Below are 23,806 nucleotides of genomic sequence, written 5' to 3'. Positions count from 1 at the left end.
AAGAGAGTTGACATCCACGGTCACCATAATTGCATTCTCCTGGAGAAGATTGAGGGGAGACCTGATAGCACTCTTCAAATACTTAGAAGGTTGTCACACAGAGGAGGGCCAGGATCTCTTCTCGATCCTCCCAGAGTGCAGGACACGGAATAACGGGCTCAAGTTAAAGGAAGCCAGATTCCGGCTGGACATCAGGAAAAACTTCCTGACTGTTAGAGCAGTACGACAATGGAATCAGTTACCTAGGGAGGTTGTGGGCTCTCCTACACTAGAGGCCTTCAAGAGGCAGCTGGACAACCATCTGTCAGGGATGCTTTAGGGTGGATTCCTGCATTGAGGCCCCTTCCAACTCTGCTATTCTATGATTCTATGATGAATGTTTGTTCCCTCCACCTTATTTATGAAATTAGTAGTATCCTTCAAATAGGGCATATTGATTACAAAAGGACATAAGACGTTATCCACGTATTGTGATAAGGGTTGTAGTATTGAGTTTGAGCCCGAGTTTGAGGGCAGCCAGGAGGAGGAAAACATGGTTATGAAGTTTGGGGAGGATATACAATATTGGTGTGCAAGTGTTCTCTTTTGATGAACAGCACCTCTCAGGCTGAGCCTTGGGTAAGCTGCTTCGCCTTCTCTACACGTAGCTAATTGCATCGTGCAACAAGCTCACGCTTTCCTAGCAGCAGGCTGCACCCCGGCAGTCCTGAGGCAAAAACTACTCACGCTTAAAAGTGCACACTTTGGGGCTGTGTCAGCTCCTATTTCCTACACTCTGCCCCAATTGGGAAGCGCTTCGTTCTTACGGCTGAGCCCCCTCGCCAGGAGGAAGGACAGAGGCGGGAGTTCTAAGCTCCGCCTGCTCATCCGCTCCCAGCCTATTCAATTCAAATCATCGTACGTAAGTAAGCAGCAGGAGTAGGCGGAGAAGCGGAAAGGTCGGTAGGCCGAGAAACCAATAGGAAGTGGGAAATGTAGAAGGGGAAACTAAGAGAGCCCAGCGCAAGAGCCTTGCCTTTTCAGTCTTGCCCTATCAGATCAGGGCTTCCTTTACCCCGCCCATTAGTTGCTCTACGCGCAGAGGTACGAAAATTGAGTGTCTTATCTCATTGCTTTTGATACGAATTTCAGAGTTCACATTGAGAAGCCATTTTAAAAAATTTCCAGGGGGAGAAGTCCATAGAATTCAATGAAGAAACCCGCCGGGATCAGATCGCAGCTATGCTTGGAGGAGTATCATTGTGTGTAGGTTTTAAAGACTTAAAGGAAAAGTCCTCCTACCAATATAAATCCCAATGCAAATATATATTGTCTATTATCCCCATATTGTACCATGGACTTAAATAGTGGTTTGCAAGAACCGCTGTCTGCAATATAGTTCAATGCTACATATTTGTGAACCGCCCAGAGAGCTTCGGCTATTGGGCGGTATTAAAATGTAATAAATACATAAATAAATAAATATTTTGCAGGTTAGAAATCAGCCTGAGGCTGACAGAGTTGCATACAGTAGTCCATGGCAGGATCTACACTACTGCTTTAAAATGGTTTATAACAGTAGTAACAACCGTTGGGGCCCAGAACACATTCCATATATCATTTTAAAAATGTTTTTAAAGTGTCATATCCTGTTTGGTGTAGATCTGGCCCTACAGTGTATTCCAGTGCTATTATCTCCAGGTTTCGGTGGGGGTTGAGCTGAGACAGGGGAAACAGCATACAACAACCCTGCAATGTCATAAGTGGGGCTGAAGCTGATTGGATATCCAGCCCCAATCCCCCCTATAACACATACCTCAGGCTGCCGAGGTATATATGTAACCCTTGGGTCGGTACCCAGGGCCGGGTTCTATGTCTAGGGGTTGTTAGTTTTCCCCTTAAGGTTAGCTCAGGCTCAAGCCCCCACCCAGGAAACCTGAGACACCAATTTAGAGATGTCTGAGTAGCAACCTCACCCACACACCTGAGGTATAAGTACTGGTATTTATTCAGTTTGACAACAAGCAACAAAAATAGAACATGGGAGACAACCTTTTGATTAACACATTTCCCTCCCAAGGTCTAGGTAGGCCGATGGAAGCCTGTGTCCTTTAGCCTTATTCACAAGCCCAGGAGACAGTGAATGAATAGGGATCCTCCAGGCATGCAATAAGGTGGATGGTAGGTGGCAGCACCGGAACTGGGGTGCGCTGCAAAGAGAGCTGATTCAGCAGCATCAGGAACTGGGGTGCGCTGCAAAGAGAACTGATTCAGTAGGCCCAAACCAGGAACTGGGGTGCGCCGCAAAAGAGAGCTGATTCAGCAGGCCCAAACCAGGAACCACCTCCAACACTAACCATGTCAAAGTTCAGCTCCTCCTTCTGCAGCCAGAGACTGTTGCATGCACAACACTATATGCAAATGAGCTCCTTCATGTTAGGGCATGTTTTCCCTGCTCCCCCCCCCCCCTACCGGGTGGCGTGTACTCATTTCTCTACTGCTTTACACTCTCCCCCCAGCCAAATATTTGACGTCTCGGCAAATGATATACAAACTCTTTTAGAATGGGCATCCAAATTCCCACAGATCTATAACAAAACTTTGTGGGGGATATATAGATTTATAACTTGTTATACCAAATTCATCATATGTCAATTTTTTCACAGGTCTTATTTCTCTACCAGATCTTCTGCTATGATAGGCAGCTGTACTTCCCTCGCTAGCAGAAGCTTGAGTCAGTTCAGGGGACTGGCTTTCTAGGGAGATTTCGTGGTCTGCTTCTGGAGTCTCGACATCAGCTTCTTCTATCAGAGCAGTTGGAGATCCTGGGGCTATCTGTGGTGCAGTGGCTATCCTATCATCTTGGCTCATGGGAGTTGGAGGGTCTTCTGTGCCTGAAGTTCCTAGGGAATCTAGAGGTGGTAGTAAGGGTATGAAGGGCTCAGCTTCAGCATTTAAGGCACTGGATGCTTCTGGACTCTGGGTTGATAACCCTAGCTCGCTCTCCTCCATCTCTGAGTCACTTTCTTCTTCTGCATGCTGTGGAATGCTTGATGGCTCAGGTCTCTGCACCTTTGACTGTGGTGGAGGTGCAACTCTCCTCCCTTGTTCCCCAGGTCCAACTGATGCGGTGTCAGGAATGCCTACTAACTGTCCAATGGGGAGTAGGTGGTTTCTGTGGAGGGTTTTTAGGGATCCAATGCTGTTCTCTGGTTTTACCCTATAAACAGGAAGAGTTCCCAATTTTTCTTCTACGATATAGGGCTGCGCTTTCCACCGGTCAGCCAATTTATGTTTCCTAGGGACTTCCAGATTCCGAAGCAGTACTCGGTCTCCGGGTAGCAGTTGCTGTGCCCGCACTCTTGCATCGTAACGGTGCCTGTTCCGATCTGTATTTCTTTGGGCGGCAGCGGTGGCCAGCCGATAGGCTTGTTGGAGTTGTTGTTTCATCTTCTCTACATATTGGAGATGGGTTCTCAGATCTTCATTGTCTCCAGAGACCCCGAAACACAAATCTATGGGCAGCCTGGGCTCTCTCCCAAACATCAGGAAGTATGGAGTGAAACCTGTAGAGTCATTCCGTGTAGCATTGTAGGCATGTACTAAGAATGCAATGTGTTGGCTCCATCGTGATTTTTGTTCTGGGCATAGGGTGCCCAGCATGTTCAGCAAGGTGCGGTTGAATCTTTCAGGTTGGGGGTCCCCCTGGGGGTGGTATGGAGTAGTCCTTGACTTCTTGACTCCTGCTAGACTCAGTACTTCTTTAAGCAACCAACTCTCAAATTCGGGCCCTTGATCGGAATGGATCCTGGTTGGCAGCCCATACACAGAGAAGAATTTTTCCCAGAGTACTCTGGCAACTGTGTTTGCCTTCTGATCTCTAGTGGGGTATGCCTGGGCATAACGAGTGAAGTGGTCTGTCACTACTAGGATACTCCCATAGTTTCGTCTATCAGATTCTAAAGACAAGAAGTCAATGCATACCAGCTCCATGGGTCCCTGGGTGCTGATGCTCTCTAGGAATGCAGCCCGAGTGGGAAGAGTTTTCCGTTGGACACAGCGGGCACAGCTCTCACATTTCTTGGCGACATCGTTTGCCATCCTAGGCCAATAGAACCGGTCTCGAAGGAGCTCCAGTGTCCTCTCAACTCCTAGATGTCCTAAGTCATCATGTAAGGCTCTCATGGCCATTGCTCGGTGCTGTCTGGGCAAAACCAATTGTCTCCGGGGCCCTCTTAGAAGCTCTGATGTGACACGGTATAACACTCCATCAATAATCTTCAGTTTGTTCCATTCCTTCAGTAACAATGCTGCTGTTGCTGAGAGCAGTGTTGTTTTTGGAGGCTTCTTTTCATTTCTTTCAACAAGCCAGAAGACATCTTTGATATCTGGATCATGCTGTTGGGCACTTTTCCAGTCGTGGGAATTCAGTTGCGGCAGCGGTGATTGATCCAGGGCGATACAGTTCACTGCTACACAAGGTATAGTTTCAGGGGGCAACCCTAGAGCCTCAGCAGCACATCCCATGGAAGGCTCAGCTTTCACTCCATCTTTTTCACATAGTATCTTCACTCCTTCTACAGGAATGATAGACTCTTTGTTCAGCTGCTGGCGGGACAATGCATCCGCATCGGTGTTAGTCTTTCCCGTCTGGTAATGAATACTGAAATCATAGTTAGCCAGAGCAGCCACCCATCTGTGGTCAGTAGCATCGAGCTTAGCTGTTGTAAGGATATACGTAAGTGGGTTGTTATCAGTCCAAACCTGGAATTTAGCACCATATAAATAGTCCCGGAATTTTTCAGTGACTGCCCATTTCAGTGCTAGAAACTCTAATTTATGGATGTGATATCTGGTCTCACTAGGTGTAAGCCCTCTGCTTGCAAATGCAACTGGCCTCTTTTTCCCATCCATCTCTTGGTACAATACTGCACCTAACCCACTGGTACTGGCATCTGTGTGCAGAACAAAGGCTTTACTTGGGTCAGCATAGGCTAAGACAGGAGCTCCCGTTAGACACTGGATGATCTCATGGAATGCCCCCTCACAATCTTTGTCCCATCGTTCCCCAAAGGGTTCCAGTGGGTCATGATAGAGGGCATGCACTGTGGCTTTTGATGCCCTCTTTCCCTTCTTCTTTCTAGGTGTCATTTTGCTGGACTGGTACTCCCTGGTTAGATCATTCAGTGGTTTCACAATAGTGGAATACCCACAGACAAATTGCCTATAATATCCAGTAAATCCTAGGAAAGTCTTCAGGTCCCTGTAGTGACGGGGTCGTGGCCAGTTGATGAGAGCACTGATCTTGTCTGGATCAGTACTAACTCCTTGTTGAGACACTATATGCCCTACGTACTTGACAGATGACCTACAAAATTGGCATTTCTCTAATGACAGCTTAAGTCCATACGCTTCCAGCCGGTCTAGCACCTTTAATAACCGCTCTTCATGTTCTTCTAATGTCTTCCCAAATACAATGATGTCATCTAGATAGACCAATACTTGCAAAAGGTTCATGTCTCCTACAGCTTTCTCCATCAGTCGCTGGAATGTAGCTGGTGCTCCGGAGATGCCTTCAGGCATCCTCTCAAACTGGTAGAACCCTAAAGGGCATATGAATGCTGTCTTCTCTTTATCTTCTTGTGCAAGAGGGATCTGGTAGTATCCACTTCGGAGGTCAAGTACCGAAAACCACTGACTTCCCACCAGGCTATCCAGGGCATCCTGCACCCGAGGCATAGTGTACTGGTCTGGCCTGGTGCGTTTGTTTAATGTCCGGTAGTCTATGCACATCCTGATCTTCCCATTCTTTTTCCTAACAACCACGATTGGTGAGGCATATGGGCTACGTGACTCAGAGATGACCCCATTGCCCAACAATTCTTGTTACCTCACATCTTCTATCTCTGACAGTGCAATCTTCCGAGATCGTTCCCGGAATGGGGAGGGATCTGTTAAGGGAATACAATGCTCTACCCCTTTGGCATGTCCAAGATCCCATTCATGCAGTGAGAACACATTAGGCCTCTGGCAGAGTTTTTTTCTCAGCCGACTCTTCCATTCTTCAGGGATGGGTGAGTCACCAAAGTCAATTCGTTCTGGGTCCACCACAGATCCCGGTTGTGGGGTTCTGCTAGTTTCTACCACTGTTGATTCAAAAAGATCAGCCATCTTCTGGTTTGGTCTCACTGAAATGTCATGGGTTGTCACATTTGCAATTCTCATGGCAACTCTAGGAAAATCACCCTTGGGCACCTCAATGAGCCCGGCTAACACCATCAACCCATCTGGCAGGCCCGGATCCTGTGGTTGCTCTAGCAGGATGGGTCTTTTTGCAGCAGGTGGGATGGATGCACGCACCCAAAACTGCTTTTCAGTTCCTGCTGGGATGGTGACAGGGTGTTTCCCCTCATACTGCAGAGTCCCCAAGGGCTGCTCGTGTTCCACACCACTCTGAGTGATGTGTCGGTAAACTGCAGCACACAGTGAATGCATTTTCAGCGTGTCCAAGAATTTATCCCCAGCTTTCTTTTGGCAATAGTGAGCCAGAACTTTAAACAGATGGGAGTTAGTTCCAATAATCACAGGTGGGGTGGCAAACCCTTTTGGATCTGGGCAAACTAAAGCCATGGTGTGTAACACCTCTCTGACCCCCACAACTTCTTCAGGAAACTCAAGCTGAATGATGATGTAGCCCAGATAGGGGTAGTTTGACTCACTGAGACCCCATAAGTCAAGTCCCGTCAGGGGTTGTATCTGCAAGTGGGGTGTTACCTTCTCATAAGTAGACTGGAAAAGGATAGTGACTTGAGACCCACTGTCAAGCACAGCTCGACAGGCTGCATTTTCAATCTTCACCTGGACTTCTGAACGTGGTCCCACCAACCCAACTGGAAGGCCAGAGTAAAGCATAGGGGAGTTGGTTTCTTTGTCATTTGGTGTGGAGCCATAACTTCTCTTAGGCCTGGGTGACTCCCTCTCCAGGCCTAGTTCTCGTTTCCCTGGTTTTCCCAGGTACTACGGAGTTGCTGCAGAACCAGAGTAGAGTTTTCCTCATTTCGACACCTGATAGCTATATGGCCATCATTTCCACACTTATAACAAAAAAATGTCTTTCCTCCTCTTCCCTGAGGTGTAGCAGGTGGTGCAGGTTTAGGCCCCTGCAAATCTCTCCTTTGGGTTCCCTTTTGGACTTTGAGACCACTGCTTCTTTCCACACTTTGGAATACAGCCACTGGTTCATCCAGTTCAGCAGGGGGTTCATTTGCCATGGTTGGAAATGATACTGCTGATGGAGAGGATGCCGATCGGGTGGGTCCCTTTCTCCTACAAGCTGCTTTAATAGCCTGTTTTTCTTCTTCCTCTCGAATTTCCTTCATCAGCTGGGAAAATGTTGGAGGCTCTTCTTGTTGCTCCCTCATGCGGATATTTACTAATAACAGTTCATCACAGAGGGTCCCTTTCAGTACTTGAGCAACTCTTTCCTTATCCATCTGTCCTGGGGTCAGTCCACCCTTTCGGATGAGTTGCTGTAGTATTTTCTCTAATCGCTGCACATATACAGACAGCTTCTCCCCTTCCTTCTGCATAGTGGTGTGAAATCTACACAAAAGGTCCTTAGCACTCTCCATACTCCCAAATGTATACTCCAGGGCATCTAAACATGCCTGTACATCAACCCGTGGGTCAGTTGTCATCAAGCTGTGTACAACCTCCAAAGCAGGCCCTCTCAAGCTCTCCGTTAAACGCCTTCTCTTCTCAGCCTCTGGTACCTGCCAATCTTGCATCATTACTTTAACATGCTGGATCCAGGCTCCATATTCTTCCTCCCCAGGCCCTGGAGGGTTTCTGCCAGAAAAGATCCTCAGCCTTCTGTAGGGAGTAGCTTCAGGATGAGGCTGCAAAACTTTCCCCAACATCTTCCCCATGGCTTCTATCACAGCAATGGTGGAGGCAGTGGCTTCTGTGGCAGTTGTTAGCGTAGGCGGCTGTAACAGTCCTTCCACATCAGGAATGCTCTTCCCCTCACGTTCTAGGAAATCCTTAAGTTTCTTGAGAAATTCCACATCTTGGTTGGGGGGGAAAGTCCTGTAGATTACAAGTTTCCATTCTCCATAGCTAGTAGAAATCATGTGGGGAATCTCTAATGTTCCCCACGCTTGCACTTCAACTAAGGCAGCATAAGCCTTGTCTTCTCGCCTATAGAAGAGCCCTCGCACCTGGCACTGACTCAGAGCTTCAACGTCACACACTTTTTCTTTAATAACATCCTCATCACAACCCTCAGCTATTTGGGTGACCAATATTGCTTTTAAGGGATCAATATTCAGGCCCTTACACCAGTCTTCTAGAAACTGCACAGCCATACTTTTAAACTACTGGTTATACACTATATACTGGGTAAATGTCTAATTTACCAGCGTGGAGTGAGGGAGGAACTACTCAGACCTACCTCACCAATTAAAGATCATCCCGGACAAGCCCCCACAAATGTAACCCTTGGGTCGGTACTCAGGGCTGGGTTCTATGTCTAGGGGTTGTTAGTTTTTCCCTTAAGGTTAGCTCAGGCTCAAGCCCTCACCCAGGAAACCTGGGACACCAATTTAGAGATGTCTGAGTAGCAACCTCACCCACACACCTGAGGTATAAATACTGGTATTTATTCAGTTTGACAACGAGCAACAAAAATAGAACATGGGAGACAACCTTTTGATTAACACATTTCCCTCCCAAGGTCTAGGTAGGCCGATGGAAGCCTGTGTCCTTTAGCCTTATTCACAAGCCCAGGAGACAGTGAATGAATGGGGATCCTCCAGGCATGCAATAAGGTGGATGGTAGGTGGCAGCAACCGGAACTGGGGTGCGCTGCAAAGAGAACTGATTCAGTAGGCCCAAACCAGGAACTGGGGTGCGCTGCAAAGAGAGCTGATTCAGTAGGCCCAAACCAGGAACCACCTCCAACACTAGCCATGTCAAAGTTCAGCTCCTCCTTCTGCAGCCAGAGACTGCTGCATGCACAACACTATATGCAAATGAGCTCCTTCATGTTAGGGCATGTTTTCCCTGCTCCCCCCCACCGGGTGGCGTGTACTCATTTCTCTACTGCTTTACATATACATCTTCAATCCTATAGGCAGACCTACCTGGGAGTAAGCACCACTGAACACAGTGAGAAAGATCCCTACATACGATTGTGCTGCAAATATACTCCTGTGTATATAAACTAGCATCTGCAAACTGAATTTTGTTGTTGTTTATTCGTTCAGTCGCTTCCAACTCTTCGTGACTTCATGGACCAGCCCACGCCAGAGGTTTCTGTCGGCCGTCGCCACCCTCAGCTCCCCCAAGGTCAAGTCCGTAACCTCCAGAATATCATCCATCCATCTTGCCCTTGGTCGGCCCCTCTTCCTTTTGCCTTCCACTTTCCCTAGCATCAGCATCTTCTCCACGGTATCCTGTCTTCTCATTATGTGGCCAAAGTACTTCAGTTTTGCCTTTAATACCATTCCCTCAAGTGAGCAGTCTGGCTTTATTTCCTGGAATATGGACTGGTTTGATCTTCTTGCAGTCCAAGGCACTCTCAGAATTTTCCTCCAACACCACAGTTCAAAAGCATCTCTCTTCCTTCGCTCAGCTTTCCTTATGGTCCAGCTCTCGCAGTCATAGGTTACTACGGGAAATACCATTGCTTTAACTATGCAGCCCTTTGTTGTCAGTGCGGTGTCTCTGCTCTTAACTATTTTATTTATCAAGATTTGTCTTTGCTCTCCTCCCAAGAAGTAAACGTCTTCTGATTTCCTGGCTGCAGTCAGCGTCTGCAGTAATCTTTGCGCCCAGAAATACAAAGTCTGTCACTGCCTCCACGTTTTCTCCCTGTATTTGCCAGTTATCAATCAAGCTGGTTGCCATAATCTTGGTTTTTTTTAATACAAACTGAATACAAATCGGTATTCTCTTTCCTGACGATACTTAAACGGCCACCCTAAAATTCCAGCATTCAGTTACATGTGCTTCATTTATAGATGGGAAGCACTTTTAAATGTTTAAAACCGTTTTAAAGCGTTTTTTCCCCTTTTATTTATTTATTACATTTTTATACCGCCCAATAGCTGAAGCTCTGTGGGCGGTTCACAAAAATTAAAACCGTAATAGAAACAACCAACAGGTTAAAAACACAAATACAAAATACAGAATAAAAACTTCTTCACACGAAATAAGACCTGATAGAAAGAGCCTTTTTGTGGCTGGAGGAAAGAGGAGGAATACGCCTGTCCTCCGTCACAGCCACGATAAAATACTTGGTTTCCCTGCGGGGATGCTACGCTGGGCCTGCGAGCGAGAAAGGCGGCGGCGGAAGTGATCGCTCGGCATCACTCTGCCCTTTTTCTGCTTCCGCGGCTCTAAGCTGCGGCGCGGTGACGTCATAGCCCCGCTCCGGCCCGCGCGCTGCCGCCGCTGTCCCCGCTGGCTTCCGGGTTCCCCCGCTCCAGCTTCGCCCGGTGCCGCCGCTGAGCCGGGGGTGAGACGCTCCCCGCCTGCCGTTCTCCCGGCCCCGCGCTCCCCGCTTTGAGGCTGCGTAGGAAGGGGGGGAGGCGATACTTTTAGGGGAGAGAGTTGACGCTGAGAAGGGGGTGGGGGGCGGAAAAGGGGAAGGGCCGGGGAGCAACTGTGAGTGGGGGCTGGGCCGTGCGAAGTGGTGGGGAAGAAGGCGGGCAGACCCTGCTCTGAACAGGCCTGCACAGGACTGGGGTGTCGACGCCCCAGCTCTGATGCGATGTCTCTGTGAAGTGCGTGTGCAACTGGCGTCCTGCCCCTGCCTGGCACTGGCGTAGTGCTCTCTAACACACACCCGCACCCACCCACCCACCCCTCCTCAGAACTGGCTGGCGTGAGGAGGGAGGGGCAGCTCGATGCTCGGGGCTGCGCAGGGCTGGGGGCTACAAACTTCTGCGTCGCTGTGATCCTCACCTGCCATTTGTAGCGGGAGGAAAGCTCCCACCGGCACCGCTGGTAGCTTCCCCCTCGTCGCGAATGGCGCATGTTGTGGAGGAGGTGATCCCAATTGGGAATTCAAATTGGGCGGGCGGGGGAGGTTTAAATCTCCCTCCCCCATTCTCCTCCCTTGTAATGGCTATTTGTGAAACTGCACAAGGGCAAATGTTATGTCCAGGTTGGTATTTTGCTGTTTCTTCCCTCCTAGCCTTGCTCTTTCTCTCCCCTCACATTGCTATTTCCCCCTTCTGCCCAGTCTCTACCCTCACTATTTCTTCCCCTGTTTCTTTACCATACTGTTTCTCTCCCCCCCCCCCCATAGAATCATAGAATAGCAGAGTTGGAAGGGTCCTACAAGGCCATCGAGTCCAACCCCCTGCTCAATGCAGGAATCCACCCTAAAGCATCCCTGACAGATGGTTGTCCAGCTGTCTCTTGAAGGCCTCTAGTGTGGGAGAGCCCACAACCTCCCTAGGTAACTGATTCCCTTGTCGTACTGCTCTAACAGTCAGGAAGTTTTTCCTGATGTCCAGCTGGAATCTGGCTTCCTTTAACTTGAGCCCGTTATTCCGTGTCCTGCACTCTGGGAGGATCGAGAAGAGATCCTGGCCCTCCTCCGTGTGACAACCTTCTAAGTATTTGAAGGCTGCTATCATGTCTCCCCTCAATCTTCTCTTCTCCAGGCTAAACCGGCCCAGTTCTTTCAGTCTCTCTTCATAGGGCTTTGTTTCCAGACCCCTGATCATCCTGGTTGCCCTCCTCTGAACACGCTCCAGCTTGTCTGCGTACTTCTTGAATTGTGGAGCCCAGAACTGGATGCAATACTCTAGATGAGGCATAACCAGGGCCGAATAGAGAGGAACCAGTACCTCACGTGATTTGGAAGCTATACTTCTATTAATGCAGCCCACAATAGCATTTGCCTTTCTTGCAGCCATATCGCACTGTTGGCTCATATTCAGCTTGTGATCTACAACAATTCCAAGATCCTTTTCATTTGTAGTATTGCTGAGCCAAGTATCCCCCATCTTGTAACTGTGCATTTGGTTTCTATTTCCTAGATGTAGAACTTGGCATTTATCCCTATTAAATTTCACCTCTACCTTTGCTATTTTTCTCTATTCTGCCCCTTTGCCTTGCTGTTTCTCCCTCCCAGCCTCTAGCCTCGCTCTTTCTCACCTCTTTACCTTCTTATTTCTGCCATCTCCTAGCCTCTAGCCTTGCTCTTTTTCTCACTGCTTACTCCGCCTTCCTAGGCCTAATCAACACCAAGCAGGATATTGCACTATGAAAGCGGTATATCAGAGGCAGGAGCCACACTACTGCTTCATAGCAGTAGTGCATTGAAGTGCACTGAGAACTGTTGGGCCCCATTGACTCATACCGTATGCCGCTTCCATAGTGTAATATCCTGCTTGGTGTAGATTAGGCTCTAGCCTTGCTCTTTTTCTCCCTCTCACACCATCACCAATACACATTCCATGCCATTAAAAATTTGAGGGGTGGGGTGGGGTGAATAGAAATATTTCTTTAAGAACATAAGAAGTGCCTTGTTGGATGAGACCAAGGGTCCATCTATTTCAGCACTATGTTCACACAGTGGCCAACCAGCCATTGGCCAGGGATGAACAAGCAGGACCTGCCCTTCTATATGTTTACTAATTTTGTCTTTAATAATGCTTTCAACAAATTTACCTGGAACAGATGTCAAGCTAACCAGCCTGTATTTTCCTGGATCCCTTTTTGAAAATTGGTGTTACATTGGCCATCTTCCAGTCCTCTAGTACAGAGGCTCAGCTTAGGGACTTGTTGCCTATTTTTGTGAGGAGGTCCGTAATTTTATATTTGAGTTCTTTGAGAACTCTAGGATGGATACCATCTGGGCCTGGTGATTTATTTGCTTTCAGTTTGCCAATAAGGTTGAGAACTTCATCTTTTGCCACCACTATTTGCCTCAATTCCTCAGACTCCCTTCCTGAAAACATCAGTTCTGGCACAGGCATCTGTCCTGTATCCTCTGCAGTGAACACCGATGCAAAGAATTCATTCAGCTTCTCTGCAATTTCCCTGTCCTCCTTTGGTGCTCCCTTAACTCCATTGTCGTCCAACTGCTTCCCTAGCTGGTTTCCTGCTTCTGATATATTTAAAGAATTCTTTATTGTTGGACTTGATATTATTAGCGATGTGCTCTTCAAAATGCTGTTTTGCATTCTTTCTGAGCTCTTGGGTCATGGTGATATAAACTTGTTCATTTCATAACCTCCCTGGGCAGGAGATGGAAAATGAGATGTTCCTCATTCATAAGCAGGATTAGAGTATGTGTGACACTGGGCCTGTTCAGGCAACACTTCAGGCTTTGTGGATAGCAAAACTATGGTTCTCTGGGGTTAGCACTAACCAGAAGCTGTTCTGTCGCGCACAACACTTGAAGCCACGGTGAGAGCCACTAACCCTGCTGCAGATGGTCCAATAGCGGTTAGTGAGTGAGTGAGTGAGCAGGGGTTAGCAAAACACATTGCACAAGACACCTTAAACCCTGCTGCTTAACCAAAAGTCTTAACCAGCAATGTTTAAGGTGTCTTCTGAAGAGGCCCACTGATTTGTTTGGGGTGATCAAAAGAACCCAGAATGCAAACCTAGGAGCAACAGCTGAAAGGTTCTTATCCACTGTGGAATGTAGTTTCCACCATGATTCCACGGCAGCAGAAAGCAATTACAAAGGTATCTTGTGTAGCAGCTACTTCTTGAAATAAAGTTTTAGTGCCGGTTGTTTGTTTTTCTTACAGCACGGCCTGCTTTATGGGGGTTGAAGCCTGAAGAGAGCAGATATGTGTGGGAGGGAGGATTTTCCTAAGTGTGGAGTGGGTTTTGGGAGATGGAGAGAGTTCCAGTTAAGCTGAAGAATAGTGATCCATTGCTTTAGTTACCTTACTATAAGTCTCAAAAGTGGCTCTGACAAGCATTGCTGAATCCTTTATTGAAAACTTTTGGGAGAGGCGATGCCTGTTTCCCTGCACAACCTGTTCAACCTGAAGTGCTCCTTATCATTAGGAAGGTTCTTCCTGAAATGAGTAAGCCCCATTAAGCGCAATAAGGTTTACTTCTGAGTAGACATTCGTAGGATTGCACTCTAAATTATATTCATTATTTCTAAATTTGCATATGTTCATATATGTCTGACAGGTTTTGCTAGAGAATATCCCAGATAGACCTTGCATGCAGTCAGGTGGTGAAGAAAAGCCTCATCATTCATGTTGTGCGGAATAAAGTATTCATGTCTGAGAGATGAATGGCTTTTAAGTTTCCAGGTTCCAACTTAGTCACTGTGTGACTATGTAGTTGTGGTTGCTTATAACCTTCTGTCCCAAGGTTATGACTTAGTGCCTGTCATCTGCTCGCAGCTGCCTTTTCCTTAAAAATGATGAGCCAAGGAGGGAGGAAATTGACTACTTCTGAGAAGTGCAGTTTTAAAGAACTATGTTCTGGAGAATACTAGTAGCCAGCTAACCCCGGGGTTTAGGCTCCTGCTTTAATATGTTTGTGACTGCCTCATTGATAACATCAAGGTGAGTGGGTGGAATGCTTGAACAACTTTATATGTGCTGGTCTGTGTGTCATAGATAGATAGATAGATAGATAGATAGATAGATAGATTTAAACTGCTTAAATGAGATGTTTTTGTACATGGAGAATTCTACTCTTGTACCAGGGGGTGGTACTAGAGGACTTGCAGGCATTTTTGTGCCCTCTGATTCTATTCCAAGTGTTCCGGTATAAATGCTCAAAGACTGAGCAAAATGACAGTCAGTGGCCCCTGTGTTTTGAAACATATTTGCTATGAGCCTCCCAGAGAATGGTGGTTCCATAAGTGAATCCTCAGATAGCTTTGTACTGCCCAATCTGTGAAATGCAGCCTTTCAACAAGTACCCTTGTCTTCCCCACATTTTCTTCCAGTGTTTTTTGGGGGACAGACTTTTGGGAACTGTGCCTTGGAGCCATTGCTCACCTTGGCACGCAAGCTGGTGTTTTTCAGTAGAAAAAACATTTCTTGCCAGCAGTAGCCCAACGTTCTATTATGGGAAGTGCCAAGGCAACTTCAATTGATTCCAGTTTTGTCAGTAACTGAAGTTGCAAATAGCAAGTGGTTGTGGTGGGATCCTGTCAACCTCTTTTGTTTGGTCTCTTATATGTGTAAATGCTGGTATTTGAGAGTACTCACATGATTTTGGAGTAAGGCAGTGGGTCCCAAACCCATTCTGAAACACAAACTCATGGAGCATGATGATGGTTATTTAATGAGGGAAAGCCACAGACTTTTTCATTAATTTATGTGTTCAAGTGCTAAACCCTGGCATTCAGAGCAGGCTTTCTATGTAATTTTATGCTAGATCATAAGAGTTACTTCTAAGTAAATGTCTTTCGATTGCAATCTTATATTTAAAGTTTTCATTGTTTTTGCAAGAGCTGTGCTGACTTGCTGTGGGTCCATGTGGCTAGAACGGGCTATAGAATTTTTTTAAAGCCCTCAATTTTAAGCCCTTGAGAACAGTAAAGGAAAGAGTCATGGGGACTTAAGAAAGCAGGGCTCGTAGTTCCTAGGAAAACAGTTGAGGTTTAGGTGCTGTTAAAATCAAAAGCATTTCAGAAGCTGGTATAAGCTAGTGCACAAAGGTTTCAAAGTTGCACTGCCTGACCTGCTCTTACAAGTCCAGATGTGTAAGGACTCTGTGTGTGTGTGTGTGTGTGTGTGTGTGTGTGTGTGTGTGTATGTATGTATGTAAGATAGACTAACAACAGATCAATGTAAAATCAAGAATTTTTAAGATGTATTGATTCTATACTAATGTTGTTCCCCGCCTCGATCCAAAGGGAGAGGCGGGTAAGAAATATATTATTATTTATTATAACAGAGTAATTTACTTTTAACTTAAGACAGAGTGGATCCAGAACCATGTTGTTTTGCTGTTGTGCCGTTTTACACTCTCCTCTCTCTCTCTCTCTCTCTCTCTCTCTCTCTCTCTCTCTTCTCACCAGTGGAAGGGGAGGGAGGGGAAAGCACTCTATGCATGTTCAGAAGCACACTTGTGGTATGATTTCTCATATTAGAGTTAAGCCCTGACATTGAAAGTAGGTTATGGAGCTGTCCTATCATGTATTCAGCACACTAGACCATACTCGGCTAGGCAAACAATTGGTAGAAGAACTAATTGCCTACCTAGTATTAATTAAACTAATACATAGTATTGGTTTAATCTGACTAGCAATGGCTTTCCAAGTTTTTGCTCAGGGCCTTTCATGATCTTACTATCCAAGACAAGCCTTACTACTAAAGATGCTATACATTGAGGCTGGGGCCATCTGTATGCAAAGATGTGTTACGATCCACAGGGCTGTGGTCCCAATTCTTCCCATAACTTTGAAAAATTCTTGGCTACATGAGAATTTGCTGCGTTCTTCAGTATGTTCATTTTTAGACTGAAGGAGTGTGACTCCTATAAGGCCACCCAGTGAATCCATGCCGGGTGGGATTCGAATTTGGGACTCTGGGGCAGAGGTTTAACCACTGCTCCATACTACCTCTCTGTTTTCTGTGGAAAGGAGGGCTTGTTCCTGTCCATTTGGACAGGAGGTCAGAGTTCAGGAGAAGTGCTGCTTGTGGTTGCTGTGCTCAGCTTTTAAGACTGCAGCATTCAGAGTTCGGGAAGTCTTGTGACAAGCCTAGGCTGGAGGCACGGGGCTTACCACCTTCCCCTCCCTATCCTTTCTCTCCAGGTACCTATGCAGCTTTTGCCAGAGGCTTTCTCATTTGTCTGCTGCTTGAACTTTGTGGCCGTCTGTCCCCATCAGAGCAGGTCAGTGTTTGTGTACCTGCAGCCTGTGATTTGACTAGAGGTGAAGAGCAGCTGCTTACATCCTGGCGCTTTGGTTGTCTTGACTGGTGAATTGGCTTCCTAAAACATGGGAGGACAGGCAGACTAGTAAACTGATATTGGGTCTGGGAAACTGGAAAGTAGTACAGCTACTGGCAGACTGTTGAGCGCTGTGGTGAAGTTTCTCTTGTGAAGGCTCAGTGAACAGGAGTTACTCATGCTTGGGCCCTGCCCGATGATCATGCGCGCGCACACACACACACACACAACCGTTCACCTATTGGAGCTAATGAGATAACCACTGGAGTGGGGGCTGAGGAGGGGTGTGGAGGTCCTGTCAAGGTTCCCCACCCCCAGTGCAATGTGTCTCCAGTCCCTAACTCTACTTAAGTATGCTTGTCATTACCTAAAACAGGAGGTGGTAGGTATTCCAGATTAAACAATACAGAGTTCAAAATTGTGATCTTGTTTATGTGGTACTCAGCTACCCTGCTTTCTGTTTGCTTTTCCTCAGGTTATCATGTAATTCTGGAGCTGGGCAGAAGCAGAGATAAACATGCATTCCAACCACACAGCTCAGAATGGATGCCGGTCACAGGAAGTTACCCAGGTAAATACAGTTTGCTGAGCTGCTCTATGGAGAGGAGGCTGCATTGGCTGTAGGGATATGCCATGGCTAAGAAGCAGTTTCCATGGCTTTGTAGAGGAAGGGGCTGAGTGTAACTTGTAATGGGTCACACCACACATGGGTCGTTTTCATGACTCCTTTCCATCCTGTTGGGGTTCAGTGGAGGAAAGATTATGCTATGTCTGTCAACCATCGATGGTGGCACTTGAACTGAATGCCACTCTCAGTCATAGAGAAAACTAGTTTGGAGCTTGCTATGGGACTCGTTCTGGGCACAGCACATTGGCACACCTCCCAAATTTCCAAACAATATTGATAGTCGCCAGCATTTCTCTCTCCCCTTTCCCTAATTTTTTGTCTTACCTGAGCTTATCCAGTACTTTTATTCACTTTCCTACTGAATCACAAGTGGGTAACTTTGGGTGGGGGGAGTCCAGGGCCACTTTCCACTCTCTGGATCCCTGAATGCCACACTCCTATTGGTGGCAAAAAAACCAAAACCCTGGTGTGCCACTGAAATTCAGCAACAAACTGATATAGAGACTTAAAAGACAAAAGAAATTATTTTATTTGCTGCTGCACCATCAAATTTGGGGCCATCCAGGGCCACAAAAGAGGCCAGGGGTGCATGAGGACTGCATGTTGCCCACCCCTGTTCTAAACTCATATCCATACTCTAAATTATTGAGTTCTAGTTTAATTTACTGTTTATAACTCTAGGTTACAAAATTAATAAAGGAAAAAGAAGTGCAATAAAAAATAAGTAATTTTGTCATAAAATGGAAGAAACAGAAGGTATTTCCCAGCAAACTTAAAGCAAAATAGTGAAATGATCAGTAGTACAGGCAATGGCACTTGTCTAGAGAAATTTATGTCATGCCACCACAAACAAGTTCTTTGGATGGCATTTTTTCTTGATCTAATAACAAGTAGCACATCTTCACAAAATCTGAAAGCTGGGGGGGGGGGACTTCCAACACCTTAGATAGAAATCTCATTCTAGGGTTGCCTTACAATAAATAATATTCATGGTTCTAGATCATCCTCTGACCATGTATACAAATACATTGATCAAGTAGATTTTTTTAACATTTGCCATCAAGAAAGGCAGATGAGCACAGTTTGAAAAAATAAATCTTCTAAGTATTCCTGTTGGGCAAGATGACAATACCACATGGAAAACTAAGAGTTAGAGATAATTCCATCGTCAAGTTGAGAGGTCTCCTTAATCAGCCTCTTCTTGGCTGTGATATCAAGTGTGTAGAGAGCTTAAACAGATAATTCATAATGAGGAAAGAGTGCTGGATTTATTACCTGAGATACATACTGCTGGATGATCAAACAGACACAGATTAGTCATCTTGAATCTGGGTGTATGACTCAGTCTCAAATCGTTCATAAGTAGTGTCTGTATGGGCCTTAGCTTCATAATTTGTTTCCATACTCTTTCCAACAGCCTTCTTGAGCTGCTGTGCCCAGGACATAACACAGTATGCACCAGTTGAGGCCCTGCCACTGTCCACAACACTATTGGCAATAATCTTGGAGTGAGGTGGTTTCTCTAATCTTGGCCCAGCCTAATACAGCCTGTGTTCTCTGTTACTCTAGTTGATCAAGAAGCAGCTGGTGAACTCCATCAAGGCCCTGCAGAAACATTATGTTACCTCTGATGCACTTGTAACCAGTGACGATGGGGACGCCAACACCCTCTGCTGTGCACTAGAGGCAGTGTTTGTGCATGGTTTGAAGGCCAAGCATATCAAAGCAGAAGTCGGAGCAAAAGGGAGAAAATTTGGGGGGCGTCTGCCCCTTCCCCAGCCAGTGTTCTGGGCCCTGCTAAAATCTATCACACACAGGTGAAGAAGGGCAGCCTGCTATTTTGTGAGATGAGATTACAACATTTACTAACTATGTGTGCTTTAACATCACTTTGGGGTGAGGGTGGATGAGTGAGTGATCCCGGGGTAAATTTCTGAATGCAGAGCTGTGTAACACAAGGGGATGTGGCTGATGAAGGGACTTCTGCTCTCTTTTTGGAAGTCATGCAAGGGCTTCGGTAGATACAGACAATAACCAAGTGATGTGGCTGTCCTTTCGTACTCACCTCCCAACCCCCTCATGTTTTCTTCTCTTCAGTCCACCCACCTTTAGACCCTTTGAGAATGCGTTATGCCTGGCCTTCTCTAATGAGCCACATTTACAGGTGGCTCAAATCCTCCTTGCTTTCTGCTGCTCTTTGGAGCTACAGATTTAACAGGCTTTGAGAGCGCTCCCTCTTTTTTGCTTCTTTCTCTCCAGAAACATAATTTCTGAGCTGGAACACTTGGATTTCATCAACACAGATGTGGGCCGCTGCCGTGCTTGGCTGAGGCTGGCACTGAATGACGGCCTGATGGAGTGCTACCTGAAGCTCTTGCTCCATGAAAAGGCCCACCTCTCTGAGTATTACCATTCGCCAGCTCTGCTTCTGGACACCGAGGAGGTTGAGTTTCTCCTCAGTTACTTGCAGGGCTTGTCGTCCCTGGCCTTTGCCCTCTCCTACAAGTCAGCAGTTTTGAACGCATGGACTGTCACGCCTTTATCCCTATCAGGTCTTTGTCCAGCCTCAGAGCTGTCAGAACCCCAGAGGAAGGAATCGCTGGGCTCCCTCTTTCAGTCTCCTGGCTCAGATGAAGTTGAAGCGCCCCTAGCCATCTGGCCTGTCACTAAAAGCCAGCAGGCAAATAAACTCACAGCATCCAACCTGAGCATCAGCACAACAGGTTCCTCACAGCTCTCTTCAAGCCTCAGTTCTGACAGCCTTCTACCTGGGACTTCCACCTGCACCCAGAGCCCTGACAAAGGTGAGGAGCCCAGCTTGGATGACTCTAAACTTGGCAGGGCCACAGCAAAAGACTTGGACCAGTCCCTCCAAGAGTGAGTATGTGGGTGGAAGATATGGGTCTTATTATATCTTAAGTTTTGTAATGGTTTTGTTTTTTTTCCTAATCTTTATCTTCATGAACCTGGGAGCCTCTGGATGGATAGCATCATGTTATTGAAATAATACTTACTGGAAGCCTAGTATCTGGCTGGCTGGATCAATATGTGAAAATCAGCCTGCCTCCCCTTTCTGCATTCTCCTCTTCCCCATCCCCCAAAGAATGTTGCTCTGCCAATCATTAGATCTTTTTGAGAGATTTTTCTGCCTCTTTTTTCCTGCCTGTTTGAAGTGCTCCCTCAGTTGAACAGACCTTCCACTTGCCTCAAAACAATTGTTCTGATTTACAATTTTCCATTTGGAATGTTCATGCCATTATAGCAAGATGGCCAGCAGCTAAGGGGCAGGTGATGCCTGGTTTTGAACCTGTTACATGATATATTTACCAGATTGAGCATTGGCCAATTTCATGACAACCCTGTGAGGTAGGAAACTGTTTCTATTTTTACAGGCTGAGCTAACTGGCTGAATGTCACTGATGTACTGCATAAGTACAGCCATCAGGTCTCTGTTTCCATGAACTGCCTAGCAACTGATTGCTCTCACAGCCCAACCATGCTCTAACCCTTCCCCCGGCAGTGCGCTCTGCAACCTCCCCAAGTGTCAAACATCTCAGTCAGGTGGCAACAGCTGCGCAGGGTTGTCATTATGCCTTATGTGCATCATTGCAGATGACACCAAATTGGGGGGATAGCTAATACCCTGGAAGACAGAAACAAACTTCAAAGTGATCTTGATAGGCTGGAGCGCTGGGCTGAAAACAACAGAATGAAATTTAATAGTGATAAATGCCAAGTTCTACATCTAGGAAAAAGAAAAGAAATGCACAGTTACAAGATGGGGGATACTTGGCTTAGCAATACTACAAGTGAGAAGGATCTTGGAATTGTTGTAGATCACAAGCTATCTATTACAAAAACCTCACCAACCCAATCCTTGTTTACCAAATGAGCATCTTCAGTGGTCAAATGGGTTTCTTGTAAAAATGCCACATCAACATTAAGCTCTGATCATGTGGGGGATAACAGTAGCTGATTTTCAAAATAAGCTACTGTGAGTAGCTTATTAACCCATCATGGCTTAAAGTGACGTCCGAACGCAGCTATGTAACTACAGATGTCACTCCCAAAAGGACATTCTGGATCATGATACGTTAAGTCATGAAGAACTAACACATTTCTATACATGTTAAATTGATTGTATTAAAATGCCTTATTTTATGCTGGGATTTTTGTATTAGCAAATAATAAGTATGTTTGTTCATTAAACTATGTGTGCCTGGAGGTTTTTGAACGCCTTACCTGTTAAATCCGCATGGTACAGCAGCAGAAGTGATTACCAGAGGCATGCTTTTCTTTCTCTCTCTCTCTCTCTCTTGCTCTTGACTTTTGGTTTTAACTTCTTATTTTTTTGTCAAGGGTGTTAGCAGAATTCAGCAGAGCCCAGAAAAAGTCGGAATCTGTAGGAGTTAAGCAAGTTCACATCCTGTCTGAGTCTCCCCCATCATGGCACTCCTTTCCTGCCACCAGCTTCTGCACTGCACACCTTCCTTGTACTGTAACAACTGAATGCCTTGCTGACATCAAGCCACCTCCTACCACAGCAAATTTGCAGTTTCCAAATCCAAGCAACCCACTTAAAACCGGAGAAGTGGCTGTTTGTACCAAGATCCAACAGACATCCTTGCCAGTCATAACGCACAGTGCCAAAGGAGTAGAACATGTGTCCCAAACTCCTCACATCATCAAGAGAGGAACTCAAGATGAAATCCACCAAGTTAATGGCCACGAGGGGAGCCATCCAGAGACAGAACAGCTTCTCTCACCAGCGGTCTGTCTGGTAGGATTGCCTTTATCATCTATATCTATATCTATCTATATCTATCTATATCTATATCTATCTATATATATGGGGTGAACAACTTGTAGGGCAAAACGTCTGGAAGTCCACAACTCCTGTCATCCCTCATCATTGGCTGTGTTGGCTAGGGCTCATGGGAGTCATAGGCCAAAACATCTGGAGGGCCACAAGTTGCCCACCCTGATAAAATACTGAGAGCGATCTCAATTCTGAGTGTTTATAAGCATTATACATGCTGTTAGAAGTTCAGACAAATGAATTAATATAACTTTTAGTTTATATGATCTTGCCTCTCCAAAGATTTCATAAAATCCTATAGGGTTTAGTTAAAATCGTAAATATTCCACTCATTTTTTAAAAAATTGAAAACTAAATCTCCATGTAGGTGTGATTTCCAGAAGAGTAGCCATGTTAGTCTGTTACAGCAAAAACAACAGAGTGTCTTGTAGTGCATTTAACAAATATTATTATATTGACAACTGTAACAACGGAAATCCTCTGCACAAAAATGAAGAAAAACTAGAAGCCAAATGATGACCTGTCCTTGGTTATGCATGCCAGGGTGTGTGTGTGTGTGTGATTTTCATAGCTTCTTGGCTAGCCTTAGAATTTTCGGAGGTCATTGTGTGAGTTGAAGGGGTTTGGAATAATGAAACGGAGTGAGGTCTGCCAGGATATTGGGCTAATGTAATATCTCTTCAGAAGCCTGAGTGGATTTGCTCATATTCAGGATCTGCCTAATTGCCACATGTTGGGAGTCAAGAAGAAGTGCTTCACAGGCTAGATGGTCCTTGTGTGTTGGGGCTGCAACTTGCCTTCTTCTTGGACCATATCTCCCATTATCCTTAACAATTGCCCATGCTGGCTGGGGCTGATGGGAGCTGTAGGCTGAAACATCTTGTGGGCACTAGGCTGGAGAAGGCTGTCATAGAGTATGCGTGGCATGGAGCTTGCTTATCAAGCTAGAATATAACTTCATATTTCAAAGTGTTAAAAGTGTTCTTCCTAAGTGTTTGAAGTCCTTCATTTCTCGGTTATCCTTATAAGAATCGTAAAAGGCATTTTCACCATATTACAGATGTGGTGGTGGGATGAGATTAAGGTTAGTGGCTTGCCTAAGCCTATAATGACCCTGCTCAGTTGACATGCTAAGCCACGATGGTCAAGCACTTTCAGCTAAGCATGGCTTAGCATGTCGTGTAACCACAACTTCGTGTGTCATGTGAACCATGGTGGCTGCACACCCACAGTTTAAAGACAGTCACTAACCATTTGCTGCAAAAGGATTAGCGGCCTAACCATGGCTCAGCATCTTGTCTGAACAGGCCCTTAGTGAGTTAAAGATTTTTAAATGTTATTTTTTTAATTTTAATTTATAACTGCTTTATAAATCTATACTTAGAATCATGAATCCACCTTAAAGCATCCCCGACAGATGCTTGTCCAGCTGCCTCTTGAAAGCCTCTAGTGTGGGAGAGCCCACAACCTCCCTAGGT

At 46.0% G+C, this 23,806-nt stretch overlaps 2 protein-coding genes across 3 annotated transcripts in view; one reads left to right on the top strand and one right to left on the bottom strand.

The window, feature by feature from the left end:
• Nucleotides 1-6,965: 6,965 nt before the first annotated feature.
• On the bottom strand, nucleotides 6,966-8,345 carry LOC134399642 (paraneoplastic antigen Ma1 homolog). Its single transcript, XM_063127760.1, has one exon. It carries the CDS (start codon nucleotides 8,343-8,345, stop codon nucleotides 6,966-6,968), a length of 1,380 nt encoding a protein of 459 aa, XP_062983830.1.
• A 2,076-nt stretch (nucleotides 8,346-10,421) lies between these two features.
• The window catches only part of PLEKHM1 (pleckstrin homology and RUN domain containing M1), a 34,085-nt gene continuing 20,700 nt past the window's right edge, over nucleotides 10,422-23,806 (top strand). The window contains exons 1-6 of one of the 2 annotated variants that reach the window (XM_063132790.1): nucleotides 14,306-14,537; nucleotides 16,745-16,824; nucleotides 17,357-17,452; nucleotides 19,079-19,326; nucleotides 19,769-20,386; nucleotides 21,869-22,289. In XM_063132790.1, the coding sequence (XP_062988860.1) occupies nucleotides 17,399-17,452; nucleotides 19,079-19,326; nucleotides 19,769-20,386; nucleotides 21,869-22,289 (1,341 nt within the window). In that variant the 5' untranslated portion in view covers nucleotides 14,306-14,537; nucleotides 16,745-16,824; nucleotides 17,357-17,398. Of the gene's footprint in view, nucleotides 10,499-14,305; nucleotides 14,538-16,744; nucleotides 16,825-17,356; nucleotides 17,453-19,078; nucleotides 19,327-19,768; nucleotides 20,387-21,868; nucleotides 22,290-23,806 lie in introns of those variants that run through there. The other variant, XM_063132800.1, reaches the window with a different exon arrangement.

The sequence above is a fragment of the Elgaria multicarinata genome, chromosome 1 (assembly GCF_023053635.1).
Source record: "Elgaria multicarinata webbii isolate HBS135686 ecotype San Diego chromosome 1, rElgMul1.1.pri, whole genome shotgun sequence".
Lineage (NCBI taxonomy): Eukaryota > Metazoa > Chordata > Lepidosauria > Squamata > Anguidae > Elgaria > Elgaria multicarinata.
This window is presented reverse-complemented; position numbering and strand designations above follow the sequence as displayed.